At 38.6% G+C, this 23779-nt stretch overlaps 1 protein-coding gene across 1 annotated transcript in view; it reads right to left on the bottom strand.

Annotated features, from left to right (window-relative positions):
- Positions 1-439: 439 nt before the first annotated feature.
- Positions 440-23779, bottom strand: part of ENTPD7 (ectonucleoside triphosphate diphosphohydrolase 7) — a 45106-nt gene continuing 21766 nt past the window's right edge. Inside the window, exons 6-12 of the mRNA XM_007478648.3 lie at positions 23693-23749; positions 23302-23435; positions 22269-22435; positions 21174-21498; positions 4206-4291; positions 3722-3883; positions 440-3340 (exon numbers count right to left, since the gene is read on the bottom strand). Of these exons, the coding sequence (XP_007478710.2) occupies positions 3109-3340; positions 3722-3883; positions 4206-4291; positions 21174-21498; positions 22269-22435; positions 23302-23435; positions 23693-23749 (1163 nt within the window). The 3' untranslated portion in view covers positions 440-3108. The remainder of the gene's footprint in view (positions 3341-3721; positions 3884-4205; positions 4292-21173; positions 21499-22268; positions 22436-23301; positions 23436-23692; positions 23750-23779) is intronic.

Below are 23779 nucleotides of genomic sequence, written 5' to 3' on the forward strand. Positions count from 1 at the left end.
GTAGTCCCCAAACTAAGCCCCTTGGGAAGCTAGCCCATTAGGGAGGCCCTGAGCCGATAATCGCTCTGTGTCTCAGGCCAAGTCACTTAACTCTCTGACTGCTTTAGACAGTTCAGAGAAGATGCTGCCTGGCACCAACTGAACGGAGTTTCTTCACCCAAGGATTGATTCCCTCCACCAAAGAAATCAGCAGCCTTGTAGCATTTATTGGGCCACACCTGGAGAAACATTTCCCAAGGGCCCTGAAAGTGATTTAGAGTAAAGACAGGGTTGGGAGTAAGTTAAAACACTTCAAGAAGACACGTGAGAAGCAAAAAATCCTTTTGTTTCAAAAGTGGAGATAGAAGGACATTTGTGAGAAGTGATCTTACACTATAGCAAATTATTGAGTATTCATGTTTTTCCTGCTTTACTAAGGAATGAATATATAGACAAAGGCTGAAGAGCAAATGGATATATTGTATTTAATTATTCAAAATATAAAAACTTTGTTATCCTGAGATATGCAAATGCCATTACAATTTTTTTAAACAATAAAATGTGTTGTAATGGGATTTGGCCTGAATCAATAATGGTAAAGATCATATTAAAATTAGTTAAGTGAAAAAACTTGAATTTGATAAAGCTATTTCTTTTCATGGGGAGAAAAATTCCAATTATAGGTATCCAAGTGGAAGAAAAATGCAAAAAGACTGAAAGATGGAGGGGCAGAATTGGGGAGAGAAGATACTGAAAGCTAAGCTAACCTGTATAAACAACAGAAATGATCAAGTCCTGAGAAAGCAAACAAGCATAGCTATGTTGTCAAGGAAGTGATGGTCTTTGGGCGACTCTAAAAAGGTCATTTGGAACCTGATAAAGGGACAACAGAAAAGGCAAAGGAATGAAGTGCTAGATAAAATGCCAATAGCAACTATTAAAAGTGTTTTGGGTAGTTTTGAGAGAGAACAGTTAGATTTTTTTCCATCTGTATTTCACACAATTTAAGAGTAATAACTTACTTGAGAATGAGAATACAATTGGTCCCAGACCTTGTAATTAAAAAACACATACTCAAAAAATCCAAAAATCATTTCCAATAAATCAATAATATGAAGGATAATTTACACAAAAAACATGATAAAATGTATTTAGCCTAAGCAATGATCACAGTGAAGCATATTAGCTATACACACATAAATGCTTTCCTGTATTTAATGTTTTCCCCCTTTCCATACCCTTCACCCCCAAATACCTTATGTATTGAATGTGATTTATTGGCAGTTGATTAGACAGCATTCTAAACACTTGGAGGCCAAGGCAGGAAAGAAAAATGCAACTGGATTGGTGCCAATTCACTGCCCCACCCTGACCTCTAACATATTTCTGTGTTTTTAAATCTCAACCAAATATGTTTTTACTATAAAATATAAAGCAAAGAAATGGTGGAAAAAAGACTCAAATTGAGACAGAGTATTAATATAAGCCTAATGTAGTGTAGGAAATATTTCCAAAGAAAGCTAAAGAATCCCTGTATTAGGTTCATTTAACATTTCCCTGAAAGAAACATGGAGATCTTTGCCTTCTCTATTAACTAAAACATCAATTTGAGGCATGTCTGGAACCCTTTTGCCTCCAGTTCTCTCCAAGCAAGCAGGTATATTTCCACCATTGTACCCACTGAAATTGCTGTTTAATTTAGGGATCTTTTTTTTTACTCATGCTAAGTGAAAGGGAAACCAAGAAAAAAATTGTGGGAAGGGAAAGTCAGAATGGCTTATGGGGGAAGATCAAAAGTAAAGAGGTGATTTCGTAAGAAAAACTGAGGGGAATAAATTGTCAAAGGTTGCAAGAACAGGCAAACCAAAGGTGCCTAAGGAGAACTGATTAAAAACTGTCATTCCATGACATCCTATAAAAGCCTGCCCTTTTGGCTCTAACAGTCTAGTCTAATTATTGCTGCCCTTTTCTTATCCTTATTCATGAAATGTTGGTAGAGCTGTTGGAGTGGGGAGGAGGTCTTTTAGAGAATGATCAAAACTGGCCAGATCAGACCTTCCTGCCTCCAATTCTGCTACCTCCAGAAAATCCTGAAGGCAAAAACTAGAACTGTTTAAAAAATGACTTTTACTGCTTCCCTCCCCCCCCCCCCCAAATCCTGACACTTCCCTACCCTTCTACACAAACACATCCCTTCTGACCCTATACATCTATGTAGGCAGTGAATGAAGTGGCAACTGAGAATCCAGGTACAAAGGCTCAGATTCAATGGGTTTGGGGGGGACAGGAACCTTAACTTAAAAACAAAACCAAACCTGAGGGCCCTGCGTTATCACAGCTTCTAGAGTCCCACAAGCATATTTAAGGCTCAAGAAGCAAAAATAATGCCGAGTTTTAGTCTTTTCAACAATTTCAACAAATCGATATGGACAAAATTGATCTGCGTCAAGCAGACAAGAAACCCAAGTCTTTGATGGGCCCCTTAGAATGGGCATATCCCATGTAAGTCACGTTAGCAGCAAGCCTGGGCCAGAGGCCTTAGGCAACCCTATGAGAGCTTCACTGCTGAGTAAAAAGAGAATTCACTTGTGTTATTTCAATTTCCTAGAAGTTCTGCTGGTCCACGGGCACAAAAGATCCTTGGATCATTATTAAAAGCTGTGGATCTCCACATATGGGATTTCTCTGTTACAGAGAAAGAAAAGCCTGCCACACTTCCTAAATCGATCAGGCCTGGTATCAGCTGCCTCAAGTTCCAGTATCCTCTCGCCCAGGGCCACACACTCCCTTCTTTATCTAGGGAAGTGAGGGCTGGGTATAGTCCATGGATACTGTTCCTCCAATACCAAACCCTCCCTGATCAAAGGGGCAGAAGGACATCTTGTGGCCATCAGGCAGAGAGAGGAAGGCTGAGTGCCTCGTATCAGACCAGAGCGTCTCAGCTACATAACTTCACAGATCGGGTCATGGCTTCTCTTGGATAGCTGGCCTTGGGAAGGAAGAGGTGAAAACACAACAACAGTAGCCTGGGATCACCGAAGAAGCCTCTGAGGCAGACTGAGGATGGGCCCAGGACGCCCTGAGCTTCAGTTCTCTGGTTCTTGAGTTGCTTTGGTCCTGGAGCAGACATCATGGTCCCACCTGCACCCCGATGATAGGCACCATCTCTTCTATCCACAGCAGATCTAGGGGGGCGGAGGCTCCAGTTTGTCTACGGTGAATCCTGCGCAGCCGAAGAAGGTATAAGATGATAGCCAGAAGCACCACCAGGATACAGGCAAAGAAAAGATAGTGGTTGTACACAAAGGAGAGACGCAACCAGCCATTGTGAACCTGCCGGACACCCTCCTGGCGTAGATCCCTAGGCAAACAATTGGGGGTTGAGAAAAATACCATTAACATAGACAAAAAATTATTTTTAATAGAGTATTATGTCCCCACTAGATTCACTTTCCCTAAATATTCTACAGCTCCAGCTACAAGTAGAGATGAGACCCACTAAGCAGAGTGGATGGAGAATTCCTCAAGTACTTGACCCTTTCTACCATTCCAGGCTGAGCCAAGAGTGCCATCTTTCCATCCCCCACCCCACCCCCACCCCTGGATTTGTTCTCTTCCTCACTGGGGCACTGGGAGAAGCTATAAAGGAAGCCTCTCCTAACCCACCTCTGTGCCTAAGTCAGGTAACTCTCAGCTCAGGAAGTACAGAGATTTAAATACCACCAAATGTGTCCAGCTTTACCTGAGTGGTAGGAAACGTGTTTTATACAAAATGGCTCCTAGGGTCCACTGCACCTCCCGGTCATACACCAACTGGGCAGTTTGCAGGTTCGAGTAATTATAAGGGAAGTGAAATCCTTTGTGAAGAACTTGGTACATCCAGGCTGACTTAAAACACTGATATCTGCAAAGAGAGCAGGCCTACTCTTCAAATCCCCCCTTTGAGCTCCATGCCTTCTCCCTCTTAGCTTTCTCTCTGACTGAAGCCTCATTCACATGACTTTCCCACTGCCACCCTCCTCTCATGCAGCCCCAAAGATTTCCTCTTCATTTTCTTCCCCTCTGATGAATTTAGGGGTTCCTGAGTCTCCTAGAACATGGCCCACTTTGATACCTACTCACATCCTCCACAACAACCAACCTTGCCTTCCACCTAAAGGCCAGATTAGGCCAGGAGCCCTCCTCCTGTCCCTGTGACATTCAAGAAGGAAAAGGAAGTCCCTTACTTAAGTCGGTGCTGGTCTGCGTGTGATGAGAAGAGGCCATTCTTGAATCTCTGACTTAGTACAGGCCATGCCATACTGCAGTAATCCTGAGTTGGAAACATAAAGAGGACGTGTGGCATAAACCACGGAGGATAAACTCAAAAAGGGAAATTTACAATCCATCCCATTCATACTTATTATGCTGATAAAAGAAGATCTAGGATGAGGAAGTAGGGAAAGCTCAGGATTCAGAAAGAAGAGGCCTGGGTTTGAGTGCCAGGTTTGCATCTTCTCCCAGGCAAACTCTTACCAAGTATTCTGACTGCTCAGTTTCTTTCCTGCCAGAATAGGACAAGAACATTTGCCCTGACTACCTCACAGGGTTGATACGAGGGAGAACATTCTGCAAACCTTAAATACAGATTTAATACATTATGAACATAACATCTATTTGGTCCACAGACTAATAATTATGGGGAAATGAAAATAAAGGAGAGAAGAAAAGGGAAGGGGAAGGGAATAAACATTTCTGTGGGGCCTATTCTTTGTCAGGTACTGTGCCAAGTGCTTTTTGTAAATATCTCATTTGGTCCTTACAACAACTCTGTGAAGTACATGCTATTATTATCCCCTTTTTACAGTTGAGTAAACCAAGGCAGACAGACATTAAGTAACTTGCCCAGGGTCACATAGCTAGTAAATATCTGAGGCAGTATTTGAACTCAAGTCTTCCTACCTCTTCCTTCCTGCCTTTTTCTTTTCTTTACTTTATTTTGGGGGAGGGGGCATTCTGGAGAGTTTATTTAAGGGGATGTGAATCAGATGGATATGACTAGATTTGAACACTTCTTCTAAAAAGAAATATCTTGTAGACTTAGTCTCAAATCAAATTTAGTTAAAAGAAAAAAAACTGCTCCAAACAAAACTCTTCTGCATACCTGAAGACAAATACTTGAAAAAAGGAGCTATATGTAGCAAAAAAGAGTGTAAACACCATCAGCTGCCTCTGAAATAGTGAAGAAAGTCATGCCAATACTAAATATTAAGGTATTTTTCCTATGTTTTTTGAAAAAGATACAGGTCCTTTAGTTCCATGTCTTCAAATCCACCCCATAATAACAAAAGGATTATGCCATCATTTTAGCTTAATAACAGATACCTAATATATGCTTTTCTCTCCATGCTACCATGTCTCCAAAGACTTCTCTGTCTTGATACTTCGTAGTAAATAAGGTTCCTTCTACAGATGACATTTCCAAACAAGGCTGGCCTTCTTGATGAACACATAGAACAGTAGACTGCAGACCGTTCAACTGTTAGCCAATAAGATCAAGAAAAGGTCTCCTGATCTAAATTCTATCTGATCTGAAATCTATCTAATCTAAAATTATCTACCTAAATCTAGCAAATCTAAATCTATCAAAATCTATCTAATGTGGAAATAGGTTTTGAACAATGATACATGTAAATCCCAGTAGAATTGCTTGTCAGCTCCAGGAGATGGGAAGGAAAGAGCATGAATCATGTAACATGGAAAAATATTCTAAACTAACTAATTAAATAAAACATTTTTTGAATTCTGTCACTGTTCATTGTTATGCTCACATCACAACCACTCTATTAATTGGTTGAATTACTCTGGCAATAAAGTAAAACATAGGTATCATCCCTAGAAAGAGCAACACTTTATAAGCCATTAGTACCCGATTAGGTAATAATTGTCCTACTACTACTACTAAGGGAGAAGGGTGGTACACTGGAAAAACCTTGAATTTGTCAAATTTCTGACACTTAGTAGCATGTGGTCTTCAGCAACTCACTCCTTGAGCTTTAATTTCTTTATCTGTAAGATGAGGCTACTAATTAACATTATCTTTAAGGACTTTTCCACACTCTAAATTCTATGATACCTTTGAGAATTAATATGAGGAAATGGGGACACAAAGAATTTTTATGATGTTCTGTGACATAGGGGTAATAGAGGAGTTCTGGAGAGAATAAACCAGAGGGCACTGAATACAGGAGGGGACTCTGGGAGGATGCTGGAAGGTGAGAGGCCAGTACTGAAAAATGAAGTGAAAATATTCAGTCATTTCAGTTGTGCAATCCCATTTCAGAGTTTCTTGGCAAACACACTGGAGTGGTCTGCCATTTCTTCCTCCAGCTCATTTGACATATAAGGAAACTGAGGCAAATGGGGTTAAGTGACTTGCCTGGGGACAGATAACTAGCAAGTGTCTGAGGCTATATTTGAACTCAGGAAGAGGAATCTTGCTGACTTATCTATCTATTGTACCACCTAGCCGCCCTAAAAAGTTGGATCTAGATTTAACTTATTTTCCCAAATTTGCCTACAGGCCAGCTCAATTCCTTAAAAGTACCTGGGGAAAGAAGGAACATGATAGTAGAAAAGTAAGTCAGGTGTGAAGGAAAGAGAAAAGTCTATGAGACTTAACATCTCCCACTGACTACTTTCCCTTGCCTAGGGTTTCCCTTACTCTGCTCTTCCCTAGTTCTCCTCCTACTTATCTAATTGAGCCTTCATTGTTTTCTCTGTTGTATGGAGAACCTATGATTGTTCCTGAGCCCATTTCCTTTCTCTCTTACCCTTTTCTCTGGGTAATATCATCCCTCATGGGCTCACTGCCAACTCTCTGCAGATGACTCCAACCCTAATCACTGTCTTGATCTCTACTCAGTATCATCACCAAATATTGGGTATTTCCTCTTCCCCTAGGTGTCTCAATGTGTACAAAACACAACTCATTACCTGCCTTCCTACCCCTTTGTCCACTGCTCCAAATGTTCCTTTTCCTGTTGAGTGCCACCAGTTTTCCCAAGATTGCTATCTCAAGAGTCATCCTTAATTCTTCCTTCTTCTTTATCCCCCTTATATGCAATTAGATTTCTAAGTATTCATAAAGAAAAGGCCAGAACTAGGTGGAAAGTTTGATATCCAAACACAAATCAAGAGAAAAGGGAAAAGGTAAATAAGAAAGAGAGGGAAAAGGGGAAATTTTTTTTTATTCAAACTCTCTTCTTTAAGGGCTACAATTAAATCAAATTATATATAATATATATATATATATTAATATATGGGGAAAATGTTATTTGTAACTCTCAAAAATTGTATTCATTATCATAGTAATTAGAAGAACCACTCAAAGGAAAAGACTGAGGCATTAAGGGCTATAAATAAAAGAAAAAAGGTGGGGGGGGGGGAATCGATGATGGTACCAAGTGGTACTTGAAGAAATAAAATAAATAGGATAATCTTTATCACACAAAGATACACATGGGAAGGGGAGGGGAAGAATACTCTTATAAGAAGGAGAGGAAGAGAGAGTGCTAATACTTAAACCTTACTCTCAGTGAAATCAATTCTGAGAGGGAAAAGCATCTAGATCCATTGGGAATTTGAATTCTATCTTATCCTACAGGGTAAGTGAGAAGGGAAAACTAAGGGGGGTAGCGAAGAGGGAGTATAAAAAAATGGAGGGAAGGAGAGGGGAGAGGGAACTTAACAGACCCTAAATCAAAAAAAAAAACAAGAAGGGAACAAAAAGGGAGGGACTAGAAAGGGAAGCATATCAAGGGAGGGGATTGATTAAAAGTAAATCACTAGATTAAAAGGATCTAACAAAAGAAGAAAGGACAGAACTAGGAGAGGATATCAAAATGCTAGGGAATTCACAAGTGACTATCATAACCTTGAACATGAATGGAATGAACTCACCCATAAAACAGAAGAATAGGAGAGTGGATTAGAATCCAAAATTTTACTATATGTTGTCTACAAGAAACACACCTGAACCGGCTAGATACTCACAAGGTGAGAATCAAAGGTTGGAGCAAGATCTATTGGGCCTCGACTGATAGAAAGAAGGCAGGAGTTGCAATCATGATATAAGACAAAGCCAAAGTAAAAATAGATCTGATTAAAAGGGATAGGGAAGGTAAATACATCCTGATAAAAGGGAGCACAGACAATGAGGAAATATCACTAATCAACATGTATGCACCAAATTTCTAAAGGAGAAACTAGTAGAATTGAAGAAGGAAATAGATAGCAAAACTATACTAGTGGGAGACCTGAACCAACCACTATCAAATTTAGATAAATAAAAAATAAATAAGAGGTAAACGATGTAAATGAAATTTTAGAAAAATTAGAGTTAATAGATATATGGAGAAAAATAAATAGGGACAAAAAAGAATACACCTTCTTTTCAGCAGCACATGGTACATTCACAAAAGACTGACCATATACTAGGTCATAAAAACATGGCATACAAATGTAGAAAAGCAGAAATAATAAATGCAACCTTTTCAGATCATAAGGCAATAAAATAATGATCAGTAAGGATATACGGAGAGCCAAATCAAAAATAAATTGGAAATTAAATAATATGATTCTCCAAAATTGATTAGTTGGAGAACAAACCATAGAAACAATTAATAATTTCATTGAAGAAAATGACAATGATGAGACATCCTTTCAAAATCTATGGGATGCAGCCAAAGAAGCACTCAGGGGAAAATTTATATCCTTGAGTTCATATATTAACAAACTAGGGAAGGCAGAGATCAATGAATTGGACATGCAAATCAAAAAACTTGAAAGCGAACAAATTAAAACCCCCCATAAGAAAACTAAATTAGAGATCCTAAAAATTAAGGGAGAAATTAATAAAATTGAAAGTGAAAGAACTACTGAAATAATCAATAAGACTAGAAGCTGATATTTTGAAAAAACAAAAAAATAGACAAAGTACTGGTCAATCTAATAAAAAAAAAGGAAAGAAGAAAACCAAATTAACACTATCATAGATGAAAAGGGAGAGTTCACCTCCAACAAAAGAGGAAATTAAGGCAATCATTAAAAACTTTTGCCCAGTTATATGGCAATAAGTATGCCAATCTAGGTGATATGGATGAATATCTACAAAAATATAAATTGCCTAGATTAACAAAAGAAGAAATAGAATTCTTAAGTAATCCCATATCAGAAAAAGAAATTGAACAGGCCATCAAAGAACTCCCTAAGAAAAAATCCCCAGGACCTGGTGGATTCACAAGTGAATTCTATCAAACATTCAAAGAACACCTAATCTCAATACTATACAAACTATTTGACATAATAAGAAAAGAGGGAGTTCTAACAATTTCCTTTTATGACACAAATATGGTACTGATTCCAAAGCCAGGCAGTTTAAAAATGGAGAAAGAAAACTACAGACCAATCTCCTTAATGAACATAGATGCAAAAAATCTTAAATAGGATACTAGCAAAAGGACTCCAGCAAGTGATCAGGAGGGTTATTCACTATGATCAGGTGGGATTTATACCAGGAATGCAAGGATGGTTCAATATCAGGAAAACTATCCACATAATTGACCACATCAACAAGCAAACCAACAAAAATCACATGATTATCTCAATAGACACAGAAAAAGCCTTTGACAAAATACAATACTCATTCCTATTGAAAACACTAGAAAGTATAGGAATAGAAGGATCTTTCCTAAAAATAATAAACAGTATCTATCTAAAACCATCAGCCAACATCATCTGCAATGGGGATAAACTAGATGCATTCCCAATAAGATCAGGAGTGAAACAAGGATGCCCCTTATCACTTGTATTATTTAACATTGTACTAGAAACACAAGTAGTAGCAATTAGAGAATAAAAAGAAATTAAAGGTATTAAAATTGGCAATGAAGAGACAAAGCTATCACTCTGCAGATGATATGATGGTCTTAGTTAAAGAATCCTAGAGAATCAACTAAAAAGCTAGTGAAAATAACAACTTTAGCAGATGCAGAATACAAAATAAATCCACATAAGTCATCAGCATTTCTATATATCTCCAACACATCTCACCAGTGTGGAAAGGAAACTAGACTAATAGTTTGTGGGGAGGAAGGGCCAACTGGGAGGGGCAGTTGGGTCTTGTGACTAGCACTTCCTTCCTGCCGGGTGGGACTTGCTTCCGGGTGTTGGAGGAGAGAGGAGCGTGGTCAGCCCAGTTTGGAGTGGCATGCTCTTCTTGGTTCAGCTGGAAGACACAGGCTTCTGAAGGTCAGATTTGTTCTTGTTTGCTTTCTGTGGACTGCTAAGATTCTGAATTAGAACAACGAGAAAAATTTCCAAGAAAAGAGTAGAAGACATACTGAAGCTCAGTGTGCCAAAGACTAAGAAACAACTGAGAGCCTTTTTGGGAGTGACAGGTTTCTGTACACAATGGATCCCAGGCTATAGCCAAATAACAAAATGCCTTAAGGACTTAACCAAAAACACAGTCACAGAACCTTTGAAACTAATGAAAGAGCATCTCCAAGCCTTGGCACAGCTCAAAGAAGCAATCATAACAGCTCCAGCCTTAGGTATTCCAGACTACAACAAAGAATTCCATCTCTTTGTACATGAAGCAAGAGGCATAGCTTCTGGAGTGTTAGTCCAAACTTTAGGACCCAATTTTAGGCCAATGGCATATTATAGTACACAGCTAGATATAATTGAGAAAGAAATGATTCCCTGTTTGAGAGCAATTGCAGCCACGGCAACCATGATCCAAAAGTCATCTGATTTGGTATTAGGATCAAAACTTAATGTCTACTCTGCAGACCAACTAGAATCCATATTGAAGAAATGTCATTTACAAGCTTTCACACAGCAAAGACTTTCTCAATATGAAATTGTGTTACTAAGCAACGAAAACATCACTTTAAAACATTGCCAACCATTGAATCCGGCATCCTTGATTCCAGATCTACCATTGGAAGGGGAACCCATACATAATTGCCAAGAAACAATTTCAGTAGTAGAAAAAACAAGATATGATTTAAAAGACACTCCCCTGGAACAACCCAACATTGAAATGTATACCGATGGTTCAAGCAAGATAGTTAACGGAGAAAGGTATACTGGAGCAGCAGTAGTAACACTAACAGAGACATTATGGTATGCATCCTTACCAAAGCACGTGAGCGCTCAAGGGGAAGAGCTAGTTGCTTTATTAAATGCTTTGCAAATCAGTAAAGATAAACAGGTCAATATTTACACAGATTCACAGTATGCATTTTCAGTAATTCATGCCACTGCAGAAATTTGGAAACATAGAGGATTTTTGACAAGTGCAGGTAAAGAGATCGCATATGCCAAACTAATAATGCAATTTCTTGAGGCTGTACAACTTCCCAAGGAAGTGGCAATAATCCACTGTAGATCACACACAGGGGCTAATGATCGTGTGTCTTTAGGAAACCATAGAGCTGACATTACAGCAAAATTTGGAGCTAGAGAAGGACCTTTTCATGTATTGAATTTCTCAATAGTTGAGCAGGACAATCTAACTGATGCCTATAATCAGCAGGAAATTCAATCGTGGATAAAGAACTTAGGAGCAAAACAAATAAGAGGAATATGGTTTTCGCAACTAGGCAAGCCCATCCTGCCTAAAAATTTATTTTATCACGTGTGCAATGCAATACATGCACAAGGACACTGTGGAACCCAAGCTGTGATCGATTCAGTGAGACGATTTTGGACTGCACCAGGAATATCCTCATATGCCATAAGAATTTGTCAAAAATGTAAAATTTGTATGCAATTCAATCAGGGAGTTTATAAGACCAAAGGCTTAGGAGGTCGTCCCTTAGCATATACTCCATTTGAATGCATACAGATAGATTTTATCAATATGCCAAAAGACAAAGGGTTTAAGTGGCCTTGTCATCATAGACAGACTGACTAAATGGCCAGAAGTTTTTCCTTCCAAAAAGCACAATGCAGCATTTGTGGTCAAAATCCTATTAAAAGAAATCATACCTAGATGTGGGATTCCCTCAAAATTGGACTCAGACCGTGGAAGTCACTTTACTCAGTCAATATTAAATGAAATTTATAAAAATCTAGGAATATAAGCAACATACCACACACCATATCATCCCCAAAGTTCAGGGCAAGTGGAAAGATTAAATAAAGACATTAAAACATTGATAGGAAAATTTTGTGCAGAAACACACCAAAAATGGACAAACATTCTGCCATTAGTTATGTTCCATCTTAGAACACGACCCAGTGGAGATCTGCACATCTCTCCATTTGAGATGCTATATGGACACGCAATTTGGCAAGGAAGGACTTGTAAGCCAGCTTACATTGCCATGATAGGTGGAGATTGTCAATTAACAAAATATATACAAGCTTTACAGACAAGAATAGCAAAATTGCATGAAATGGGCTTGATACAACAAACAGTACCCCTGGATTACAATTTGCACAACATCAAACCAGGAGACATAGTATACTTAAAAAATTTCAATAGAAAATTGGCTACAGACATAAAATGGACTGGACCACATGAAGTATTGCTTACTACCCCAACAGCTATAAAAGTTGCAGGGAAAGACTCATGGTTTCACTGTTCCCACGTGAAACCAGAAAAAGTTCGACACCACTGTAATAGACATCGAAGATAATTAGACAACAGATAGGGCTGAGAAATGGAAACAAAAACTGATTAACATAAGAAGTACAACACAAAGAAATAATAGTGACACGTAATGTTCGAGACAACTTTCCAGCCCAGAGGAAAAGCAACCCAGAGGAAAAGCATCCCAGAGGAAAAGATTTTTAAAAACCAGCACAGAAGAAAAGCATCAAGAAAAGATGCTAGAGACAAGAAACAAAGAGGAAAAGCTGAAATAGACAGCTAAGACTTTGAACTTTGTAAATTTGTTTATATAAGAAGAGGACAGATCAAAAATGAGACTTATATGTAAGACTGAGTGTGTTGAAATAATAAAACAAAAGTAATTTCACATATTAGGGAAATAGCATGCATCACTACATAACATGGAAGAAAGAGATCCATCAGTCAACATGAGAAGTGGAAATCTGAAGAAACTTGATAAGTATTAAATCAACACAACACTATTAGACACAAAACACAAAATCACAAACTGACATATTGAGAGACCTTATTTATATAAATAAGTGTCTGAAATTGTATTTATGCAAAATGTAAATAGGTATATAGTTAGTTCCATAAGGTCTTAGGCAAATAGAAAGATCAATAGATATTTCTAGTTGACTCACATTATGATGTTGAACAATGTATATTGTTGTATTATATGCAAATAATTTCTGTAAATAAGGTATTAGTTTTAGTTAACTTAGAATAAGTAGTATTACCACTAAGATTCAAATTTTTGTAATAGTTTTGTTCAACATTTATTGTACTGAATTTAATGTAAAACCCCAAAATTACCCTTACCCTTACTTTCCTGCTAAGAATCCTTAGAGTAGATTTAGTAAATTGGTAACTATAATATAAATATGTGACCTTGTGAAGGTCACAACAAAAAAAAGGGGACGATTGTGGAAAGGAAACTAGACTAATAGTTTGTGTGGGGGAAGGGCCAACTGGGAGGGGCAGTTGGGTCTTGTGACTAGCACTTCCTTTCTGCCGGGTGGGACTTGCTTCCGGGTGTTGGAGGAGAGAGGAGTGTGGTCAGCCCAGTCTGGAGTGGCATGCTCTTCTTGGTTCAGCCGGAAGACACAGGCTTCTGAAGGTCAGATTTGTTCTTGTTTGCTTTCTGTGTACTGCTAAGATTCTGAATTAGAACAACGAGAGTAGACGGGATTGGGAAAAACCCTCCACCAGCCTCTAGGGCCTGGCCCTATACTCTGAAGCAAAGGAAAAACTCCAATTCCAACTGGATTATTAAACTTTATATTATTTGAATTCCCAGTCAGATAAGTGGACTATCTTTTCTGGTCATAGAGGGAGCTGAACTTCAGTTTCAGTCATTCAAAGACAAACCGTCCTTACTGGACCCCTGCTGTTTCCTCTCAGCAGGGGGCATCTCCCTCCCTTGCCTCACCAAGCAGTGTTCCCTCTCTCCCCTCAACTACTCCATACCCCATACAAACCTCCCATTTATCTTCCTTTTTCCCAATCCCATTCCCTTTCCCAATAAATATTACACCAGCAGGAATTAGAAAGGGAAATTCCATTCAAAATCACCCTAGGCAATATAAAATACTTAGGAATCTATCTGCCAAGACAAACACAGGAACTATATGAACACAACTACAAAACACTTTCCACATAACTAAAACTAGATCTGAGCAATTGGAAAAACATTAACTGCTCATGGGTAGGACGAGCTAACATAATAAAAATGACCATCCTACCCAAACGTATCTATTTATTTAGTGCCATACCTACCCAAACTTATCTATTTATTTAGTGCCATACACATCGAACTTCCAAAAAACTTTTTTACTGAATTAGAAAAAACCATAACAAAGTTCATTTAGAAGAACAAAAGATCAAGGATATCCAGGGAAATCATAAAAAAAATGCAAAGGAAGATGGCCTTGCAGTCCCAGATCTCAAACTATACTATAAAACAGTGGTCATCAAAACAATCTGGTACTGGCTAAGAGACAGAAAGGAGGATCCGTGGAATAAACTTGGGGTAAGTGACCTCAGTAAGACAGTCTATGACAAGCCAAAAGATCCCAGCTTTTGGGACAAAAAAAAAAAAACACTATTTGATAAAAACTGCTGGGAAAATTAGAAGACAGTATGGGAGAGATTAGGCTTGGATAAACACCTCACACCCTACACCAAGATAAACTCAGAATGGGTGAATGACTTGAACATAAAGAAGGAAACTATAAGTAAATTATGTGAACACAGAATAGTATACATGTCAGACCTTTGGGAAGGGAAAGATTTTAAAACCAAGAAAGACTTAGAAAGAGTCACAAAAAGTAAAATAAGTAATTTTGACTACATCAAATTAAAAAGCAAAAAGTTTTTATACAAACAAAACCAATGTAACCAAAATTAGAAGGCAAATAAACTGGGAAACAATCTTCATTACAAAAACCTCTGAAAAAGGTCTAATTACTCAAATTTGCAATAAATCAACTGTACAAAAAATCAAGCCATTCTCCAATTGATAAATGGGCAAGGGCCATGAATAGGCAGTTTTCAGCCAAAGAAATCAAAACTATTAATAAGCACATGAAAAAGTCTTCTAAATCTCTTATAATCAGAGAGATGCAAATCAAAACAACTCTGAGGTATCACCTCACACCTAGCAGATTGGCTAACATGACAGCTATGGAAAGTAATGAATGCTGGAGGGGATGTGGCAAAGTGGGGACATTAATTCATTGCTGGTGGAGTTGTGAATTGATCCAACCATTCTGGAGGGCAATTTGGAACTATGCTCAAAGGGCGCTAAAAGACTGTCTGCTTTTTGACCCTGCTATAGCACTGCTGGGTTTGTACCCCAAAGAGATAATAAGGAAAAAGACCTGTACAAGAATATTCATAGCTGCGCTCTTTGTGGTAGCAAAAAATTGGAAAATGAGGGGATGCCCTTCAATTGGGGAATGGCTGAACAAATTGTGGTATATGTTGGTGATGGAATACTATTGTGCTCAAAGGAACAAAGAACTAGAGGAATTCCATGGAGACTGGAACAACCTCCAGGAAGTGATGCAGAGTGAAAGGAGCAGAACCAGGAGAACACTGTACACAGGGACTGATACACTGTGGTACAACCCAATGTAATGGACTTCTCCATTAGTGGCAATGCAGTGACCCTGAACAACTTGGAAGAACCTAAGAGAAAAACCACTATCCACATTCAGAGGAAAAACTGTGGGAGTAAAATCACCAAAGAAAAACAACTGCTCGATTACAGGGGTTGAGGGGGAAATGACTGGGGATGTAGACTCTAAAGGAACATCCTAGTGCAAACACCAACAACATGGAAATGGGTTCTGATCAAGGACACATGTAATACCCAGTGGAATTGCACGTCAGTTATGGGAGGGGCGGGGGAAAGGATGGGAGGAATAGAAAATGATTTTTGTAACCAAGGAATAATATTTGAAATTGACCAAATAAAAAAATAATGTTAAAAAAATATTCTTTCTGAAGCACAAGTTTGTCCAAAGCACATTCCTGTTCAAGAAAATTCCCTGGCTCTCTCTTAGCTCCAAGATCAAATACAACCTCCCCAACTTGGCATTCCAAGCTTTTCATAATCTGGCTCTGCCCTGCTTTTCCTAGTTTACTACATTCTTCAATATACGTAAACTGGTCTACTTTTTCTCTGACTTTGACAGCCATCGCCTTTGCACATGCCTAGAATGCTCTCCTTCTGAGCACCATCCTCTACTATCCTTCAAGCCTCAAGTCACATGTTATCTCCTACAGAAAGTCTTTCCTAATCCCCTGAGTTTTTCGTTTTCCCTTCCACCTCTTGAAATTATCTCATATATATTTAGATGTCATTCTCTCCCCAAGAAGAATTTAGGTTCCTTAAAGGCAGGGTCTGTTTTTCATTTCATCCTTGTATCCGTAGCACAGCTTAATAAATGCATGTTGGATTAAGGAGAGCCTTATGAAGTTGTAGCACAGACACAATGGAATATTCTAACAAAGCAGGGCAGGGCAGTTAGAAGACCTCAAAAATGCAAGAAGAAAAGGATTTCTGGGCTGTAAATTGATGCAGTCTTTTTGTATGGCAATATGTATATAACAAGGGCTAAGCTATTCAGACCCATTGATTCAACCTGTCTTAGAATTGATACTTAAGTATGGTCCCAAGGCAGAAGGCAATAAGGGCTAGGCAAATGAGGTTAAGTGAAGTGTCCAAGGCCAAATCTGAACCCAGAACCTCTTGTCTCCAGGCCTGCCCCTTTACCCACTGAGCCATCTAGGTATCCCAATGTGTGACCTTGAGAGGGGAGTCAAAATGGGGGCTCAGAAGCAGCAAAAGTTGATTCTTCTGTGAAAACCCTTCCACACCAATGAAAAATAAAGAGCTTCAAGGGGAACAGAAAACCAAATCCAACAACAAGACAGAGCTGTGGGACCACAGAGAAGGTAGAATTCTTAGGTTGAAGGAAAAGAAAGAAGGAAAGAAGGTCCCAGTGTCCTTCCCCCACCAACTGTACAGAGACTCAGGTGGTTGCTGGGATCTCAGGGTGAGGGCTCCAGCCTGGAGGGAGTGCCTTGCTACCACAGCCACACAAGGCTCAGGGCTCTGACTGTAGCTGGTAGGGAGGAAGCTGGAGGGGAGGGCCAGAGAGGAGCGTAGCCTGGTCGCAGCCTTCAGATACTATTCCTCCATTTTGGGCCTCAGGACATATTCAGCTCTGCAGATCAGCTCAACTTAATCCAGTTTATCAATAGTGCAGAGAAGAAACCTCTAGTGGGCAGAAAAGCCCAACCTCAAAATAGACAGAAAGCCAAACTCAACAAGAAAGAGCCACAGGTCTCTCCTCAATCCAACCTGAAAAGTACACAGATAAAGTCAAATGGATTCTCCAGTATAAAGGAAAGATCCAACACCCCTCTCCTACCTACTGCATTGAATCCAGCTGACTGGGATCCCAGGGCAAAGGTTACAACCACAACAGAGTACCTTGGTACCACCATGGAAAGCTCAGGGCTCTGACTAGGCAACTGGAAGGGAGGAAGCTAGCAGAAAGGAAGAAAGGAGGTGGAAGGTAACTACCTTCAGCTTCAACACCTTCACTTTCACCTTCAGCTTCTGCTGGCAGCTGGGGAAGATCTGGCTTCAGGGATCATTAATAAAACAGGTCAGCTCCTTCTGCCTAATCTAGTTAATCAGCAGAGCAGTGAAGAAGCCCCTTCAGGGTAGAAAAGCCCAAACTCACAGAACCAGCAAATAAACAGAGGAACAAGAATACAGCCAATAAAGAGGGGGGAAAGGAGGAAAAAAATATGAGTAAACAACAGAAAAAGAAAAAAAGAAATTATAATTGACAGCTTCTATTCAGGTAATGAACAAAGAACAAATGGAACAGAGGAGGACTAAGGAACACCAAGCAAAAATGCAAAAACTCCAGCAAATTGGAGCCAAGCTTTGGAAGAACTCAAAACACAATTCAAAAAACAATTAAGAGAGGCTCAAGAAAATTGGGAAAAGAACTTAAAAAGCAAAATAGGTCATCTGGAAACAGAGGCATGTGAACTAAAACAAGAAAATAGTGTCTTAAAAGCCAGAAATGACCAGCCTGAAAACAAGGCAAAGATAGTAAAAGATAAAAATAATGACCTATAAAGAAAAATAGAGAAAAAGGAAAAGGAGGATCAAAAAGCCAGGAATGAAATTCAGTCTTTAAAAATTAGAATCCAACAACTAGAAGCAAATGCCTTTGCAAGGCAGCAAGTCTATAAAACAAAATCAAAAGAATGAAAAAATTTAGGAAAATAGGAAACACCTCATTGATAAAACCACAGACCTGGAGAATAGATCAAGGAGAGACAATTTAGGAATTATTGGACTACCTGAAAATCATGACAAAAGAAAAAGCCTGGACATCATTCTACAGGAAATTATCCAAGAAGACTGCCCTAATATTCTTGGACAAGAGGGTAAAGAGAGATTGAAAGAATCCACAGATCACTTACTGCATTAAATCCCCAATTGATGATGCCCAGGAATGTTATTGCCAAATTCAAGAACTTCCAGACCAAATCAAAGATACTATAAGCAGCTAAAAAGAAACAATTCAGACATCATGGAGCCAATATCTGGTCTTTTTAAAGCTCATATCTTTGGAAAATAATTTGTCTTTGTCCATATAACTATATCTAAAAATATAAATCACAAGTGAGAATACTCAATGAGAAGAAACACTGTGGGAAATCCTTATCCAAAGTTGTAAAACTTAACAGAAATATTCTGAAGTTGAGGGAAGATGCCTCCACTAAAATCCTCTTCTGATTGCCTCATCATGACATGGATGTGACTATAAGTCACAAAAGTTAAGCTAGGGAAGTATGAGCTCTAATGTCTGGTGGGTCCTCTACCAAGCTGGAAAAGCTTTGCTTATAAACTCAGCAAATGTCAACAGATCTTCTGTCTAAAGACAGCAATTTACATGGCTCCAAGGGATGATTTTTTTTTGGCCACAGGGACTTTTAAAAATTATCTTGGTAGATGGGATACAATCTGCTTCAATGAAGCAAAGGTATCCATACCAACATGGTTATATCCTATATTCTTAAAGTTTTTATAATAAAAATAAAAAGAAACTGTAAAACTAATAAAGCAATGGGTTGATTATTGGTTATAAACTGATTTTGAGACTCTGCTTGCTGTGCTCACAAAGTATCTTCAGTTTATAAGTGAAGCTCATAAGTTAACTTCTCTTGCCAGGTGCAAGGATGCTATGGAGACTCTTGTTATATAAAAATAAAAATAAACTATTTATTTAAAATATAAGGATAAAAAATGATTTCTAACTCTAAGGGATTCTAACTTCACCCAAATAAAACTCCCTGGTTCCACAAGGAACCACTTCTCCTGTGTCCATAGGCTACACTAATCCTTCCTAATCTGACTAACCCAAATTTTACCTATTCTACAATAAACTAACACTCTTATCCTTATAATTCTTAACTTCGCATCCAAGTTATAAAACTAACAAAGGCTAGATGGTTGAGTCTCAACAAGAATCAAATTAGGACTCTGAGAGTAACTCCTCACTACCTCCCAGAGAGTTTCCAACTCCCTCTGAGTAAACTGCCACACCCAGAAAGAATAACTGTCGCAGGAAAACTGTTAAACTGTCAACATTTGAAATTGATACTCTGTCTCATATCTGCTTCAAACTCCAATTTTTTCTCAAGTCAGCTTCTCTACTTTTTATCTCTCAATTAACATAACAAGACCTAATTTCTAATGTCATCCTTATAATACCAACAGGGTTATATCCTATATCCTTGTAGTTTTTAAAAGAAAGAACTCAAATGGAATCAAAATTAAAATGAGGGCCTGGGTTAAAATCTGGCCTCAGACACTTCTTAGCTGTGTGACCCTGGTCAAGTCACTTTATTCCAATTGCCTAGCCTGCACCACTCTTCTGTCTTAGCAATGATACTAAGAAGTTTTTTAAAAAAGGATAAAGTATGGATGATAAGCTATGATATAAGTTCTGTTAACAATCCAATAATAGATATCTTCTAATTGCCTACTATGTGCAATATGTGGCTAATACAAAGATCTAGTGTTGGAAAAGCCTCAGAAGCCATCTAGTCAAAGCACTTTATTTTAAAAACAAGGAAACTGATGCTCAGGAAGGTTAAGTGACAGAACGAAAGTGGCAGAGATAGGATTTGAACCCAAGAATGCTGACTCAAGACCCCAGTCTTCTCTTATTCTCCTCTAACTTCCTTTTAAAAAGAAAAAAAAAAGGAGTTGTATAATACCTATGACTTCCCCCCCCCCCCATGGTATCTATTTCTCCTTCATTTTCAAGATGTTATCTTCTTTGGGGTTTGCCAATGTCTTGATTTCATATTTTTTGATCACATAATCTGTTCCTTAACACTGTCTTATTCTATTTTGTTATATGACTTTTTAGAAATATAGTTTTTCCTCTGAGAACTTCCTTAGCCATATCCTCAAAATTTTGGCATAGTAAATAAATGTATTCATTCTCTTTTCATAGCTACCAATTCAGATGATTTGACCCACTCATTATTCAAGATGTCATTATGTAGTGTCCATTTAGTATTGTATTCCCTGCATTAATTGCTTGTTTATGTTTTATGGTCTATCAAAGATACTTAATATTGTTGTCTTTTAGCATGTATGATTTCTTGTGCCTTGGCAAATGAATGAATGAACAAGTATTTATTGAATATTTACTCTATGGCAAGCACTGTGCTAAGTTCAGGAGAAACAAATAAAAAGATGAGAGAAACCCTACCATCAAGAAGCTCACAGCACAGGCACAACAAGGGGGTGGTGAGGTTGGGGGGTTCAAATTGCTGAGAGAAAGGCCTGTTTGGTTTTAGGGTACGGGAAGTGAATTTCCCAAGAAGAATTTAAGGGCGCAGGGAGAGGAGCAGTCAGGCAGAAGTCTCCATAGAAACCATACACAAAAGACATAAATAAACTTAAATCATTTACCTGTGCAGCCTTGGCAAAGGTTGGCCCATGGTAGCGACCACCAATGCGTAATACATCTTCTGTACAATAAAAAAACTCAGAGAAGCCATAGAACTCGCTGTTGTTGAAGTCAATTGGGGACTGGTAGATGCCATTCAGAGAGGCCTGGCTGGTGTTCGCCCGGGACAGCAGTGGGTGCAACATTTCCCCGCATGTAAGCCAATCTCCTTTTCCTCTGATATATAGGACTTGGCTGCTCCTCTCCACCACATCCTCAAGGCCCACAGGCAGGCAGGGATCCAGGAAGGGAGTTTCTGGAGTTAAACCTGTCTGCTGGCCCAGTAACCTGCCACAAGAATAGTCCTAATAATATGAACTCTGCTTTTATCTGACCATCCTACTCCAAGAAACACAATGTACTTACCAGACATATTTAATTATTTTTTTGTGAAGCAGACTGTAGTAATGACAATAATAGTTTATATTTATATAGTGCTCTATGGTTTCCAGGCACTTATAGAGAAGATCTCATTTAATCCTCACAACCATATAAAGTAGATAATGCAAATATCACTATCCCCACTTTACAAGTAAAGAAACCAAGGTTTAGTGACTCTTCCAAGGTCACCTAGCTAATAAGCAGCAGAAAGATCAGCTTCCACCCCAGGTTTTCTGAATGGGTCTGCTCAGTATTCTTTCTACTCCATCATGCTGCCTTTGTATTCACATTTTTAAAACAAGTGACTAAATGAAGCTCAATTCTTATTAGCTGTTATTTGGAAATACAAAGATTAGTAAGACATTTCAAAATCAGCACTTAAAGAGTCCAAAAATTCTCTCTGTCGAATACGCCAAAATCCTAATTCAAACAGAGCAGTACTAAGAAATGCCAATTCCATCTATAGACAAAAATGGTCACTAAAACTGATAGCACAAGCCAAATGACAAAGGGTTCTTTTAGCTAATCAGGATGCTCCTCTTTCTTCCTGACATTCAATCAATTCAAGGAGCCTTCATTAAATGTCTATTAAATGCAAGATACCAGTATAAGAAGAATTAAATCTTTGGGCTGCTCAGGATATAGTATATATAGTTCAAGCCCCAACCCAACATTACCTATTTTTGGTAAAGGTTTCATTCAGCACCATATCTTCATAGCGTTGCCGGGCAAAGTTGCCCCCAAAGCCCAGAAAAGTGGTGACGTAGACCCTATAGACATGTTCTGTATGCTGTACATCACAACCCAGATTGAATTCAGCTAACAGGACTTTGGCAGCTTCTTCCTATAATTCAGTGGAGAAGGAAATAGCTAAGCTGGATTACTGATTCATTTCATTTCTAGGCAAGGACAACATGGGCCAAAATGCTGCTTCGAGGGCGATGACTATACTTTAAGCCTTGCAGTCTCTTTCATTTGAATGTTATTATTATTAAATTGTACATCCTGTAGACCATTCACCAGAAGGACTTTATAATCAGTTCTCTCTAGAGGCTCTTTTAGGTGACTCATTTGTGAACCTAACCAAGAGCAGAATTAGAGTTGATTTAGGCACTCTGTTTAATTGCAGCAGAACCAAAGTTAATTAATGTACAACATACTTTCCAGCTGCACTGTAGATCTACAAAAATCTACAAGTCATGGATCTCTTGAGGGACCCCTCAGACCTCTGTTGCCACCTCATTATCTATTTCCAAGTGTTGAGATCAGAGCCACAGACTAATAGCATTTGCTCATCTTAATTTCATACATCTCACATCATCCATACTATTCACCTTTCTAGTCAATGTGCCCAATGTCTTCCTTCAAAATAAATTCTAATAACTCAAGGGAGATTAGAAGGCCTATTATTAACAGCAGCATTTAGGGGTTTAAGGTTTACAAAAGACTTTACAAATATTATCTAATTTGATTGTCACAATACCCTGGGAGATGTTATTATCATCATCATTTTATAGACAAGAAAATAAGTTGAGAAATTTGTCCAGAGTCACATAGCTTGTTATATGTCTGAGACTGGATTTAAACTCAAGTCATCTTGACCCTAAGTCTAGTAGTCTATACACTGTGTTACATAATTACTTCAAACGGCATAAACTACCCAAACACTGGGACACGTGGGAATTCTCCCCATGGAGCGCATATATGTACCTGTTCTGGAGGAAGAAAAGTAGGAGAGGTAGGGACCTCATAAGCAATTTGGAGAGAGGCTCCTCCCATATCTAGTATCCCTACTGTCCTCTTACGTCCAGGTACTGATTCCTGAGGACCCAGGACTTCTGTGTCTGAAAGAAAAAAAAGGTATTTAAGAAATTCTTAGAAGAGAAACAAACCAGCCAACCTAAGAATAGAATCAACATAAAAATAAAACAAGCACTAGGAAGCAAATCCCAGATAGTAGCAAAGAATATGCTCTGAGATTGCAGTGAGTATCTAACCATCATAAATAGAGGTGAGCTCCCCACAAGCACAAGTCATCACTTAAACCCTTCTTGGCATTTCCCATTGGCCCACATTAAATGAAACACAATAAAACACTTACCATCTTCATGGTCAAATCTTCCCAAAACAAAGTTGATACCAATCCATGCATAAACACCTGAAGGAGAAACGAATACCATTTGCTCAA

This window comes from Monodelphis domestica, chromosome 1 (genome assembly GCF_027887165.1).
Source record: "Monodelphis domestica isolate mMonDom1 chromosome 1, mMonDom1.pri, whole genome shotgun sequence".
Lineage (NCBI taxonomy): Eukaryota > Metazoa > Chordata > Mammalia > Didelphimorphia > Didelphidae > Monodelphis > Monodelphis domestica.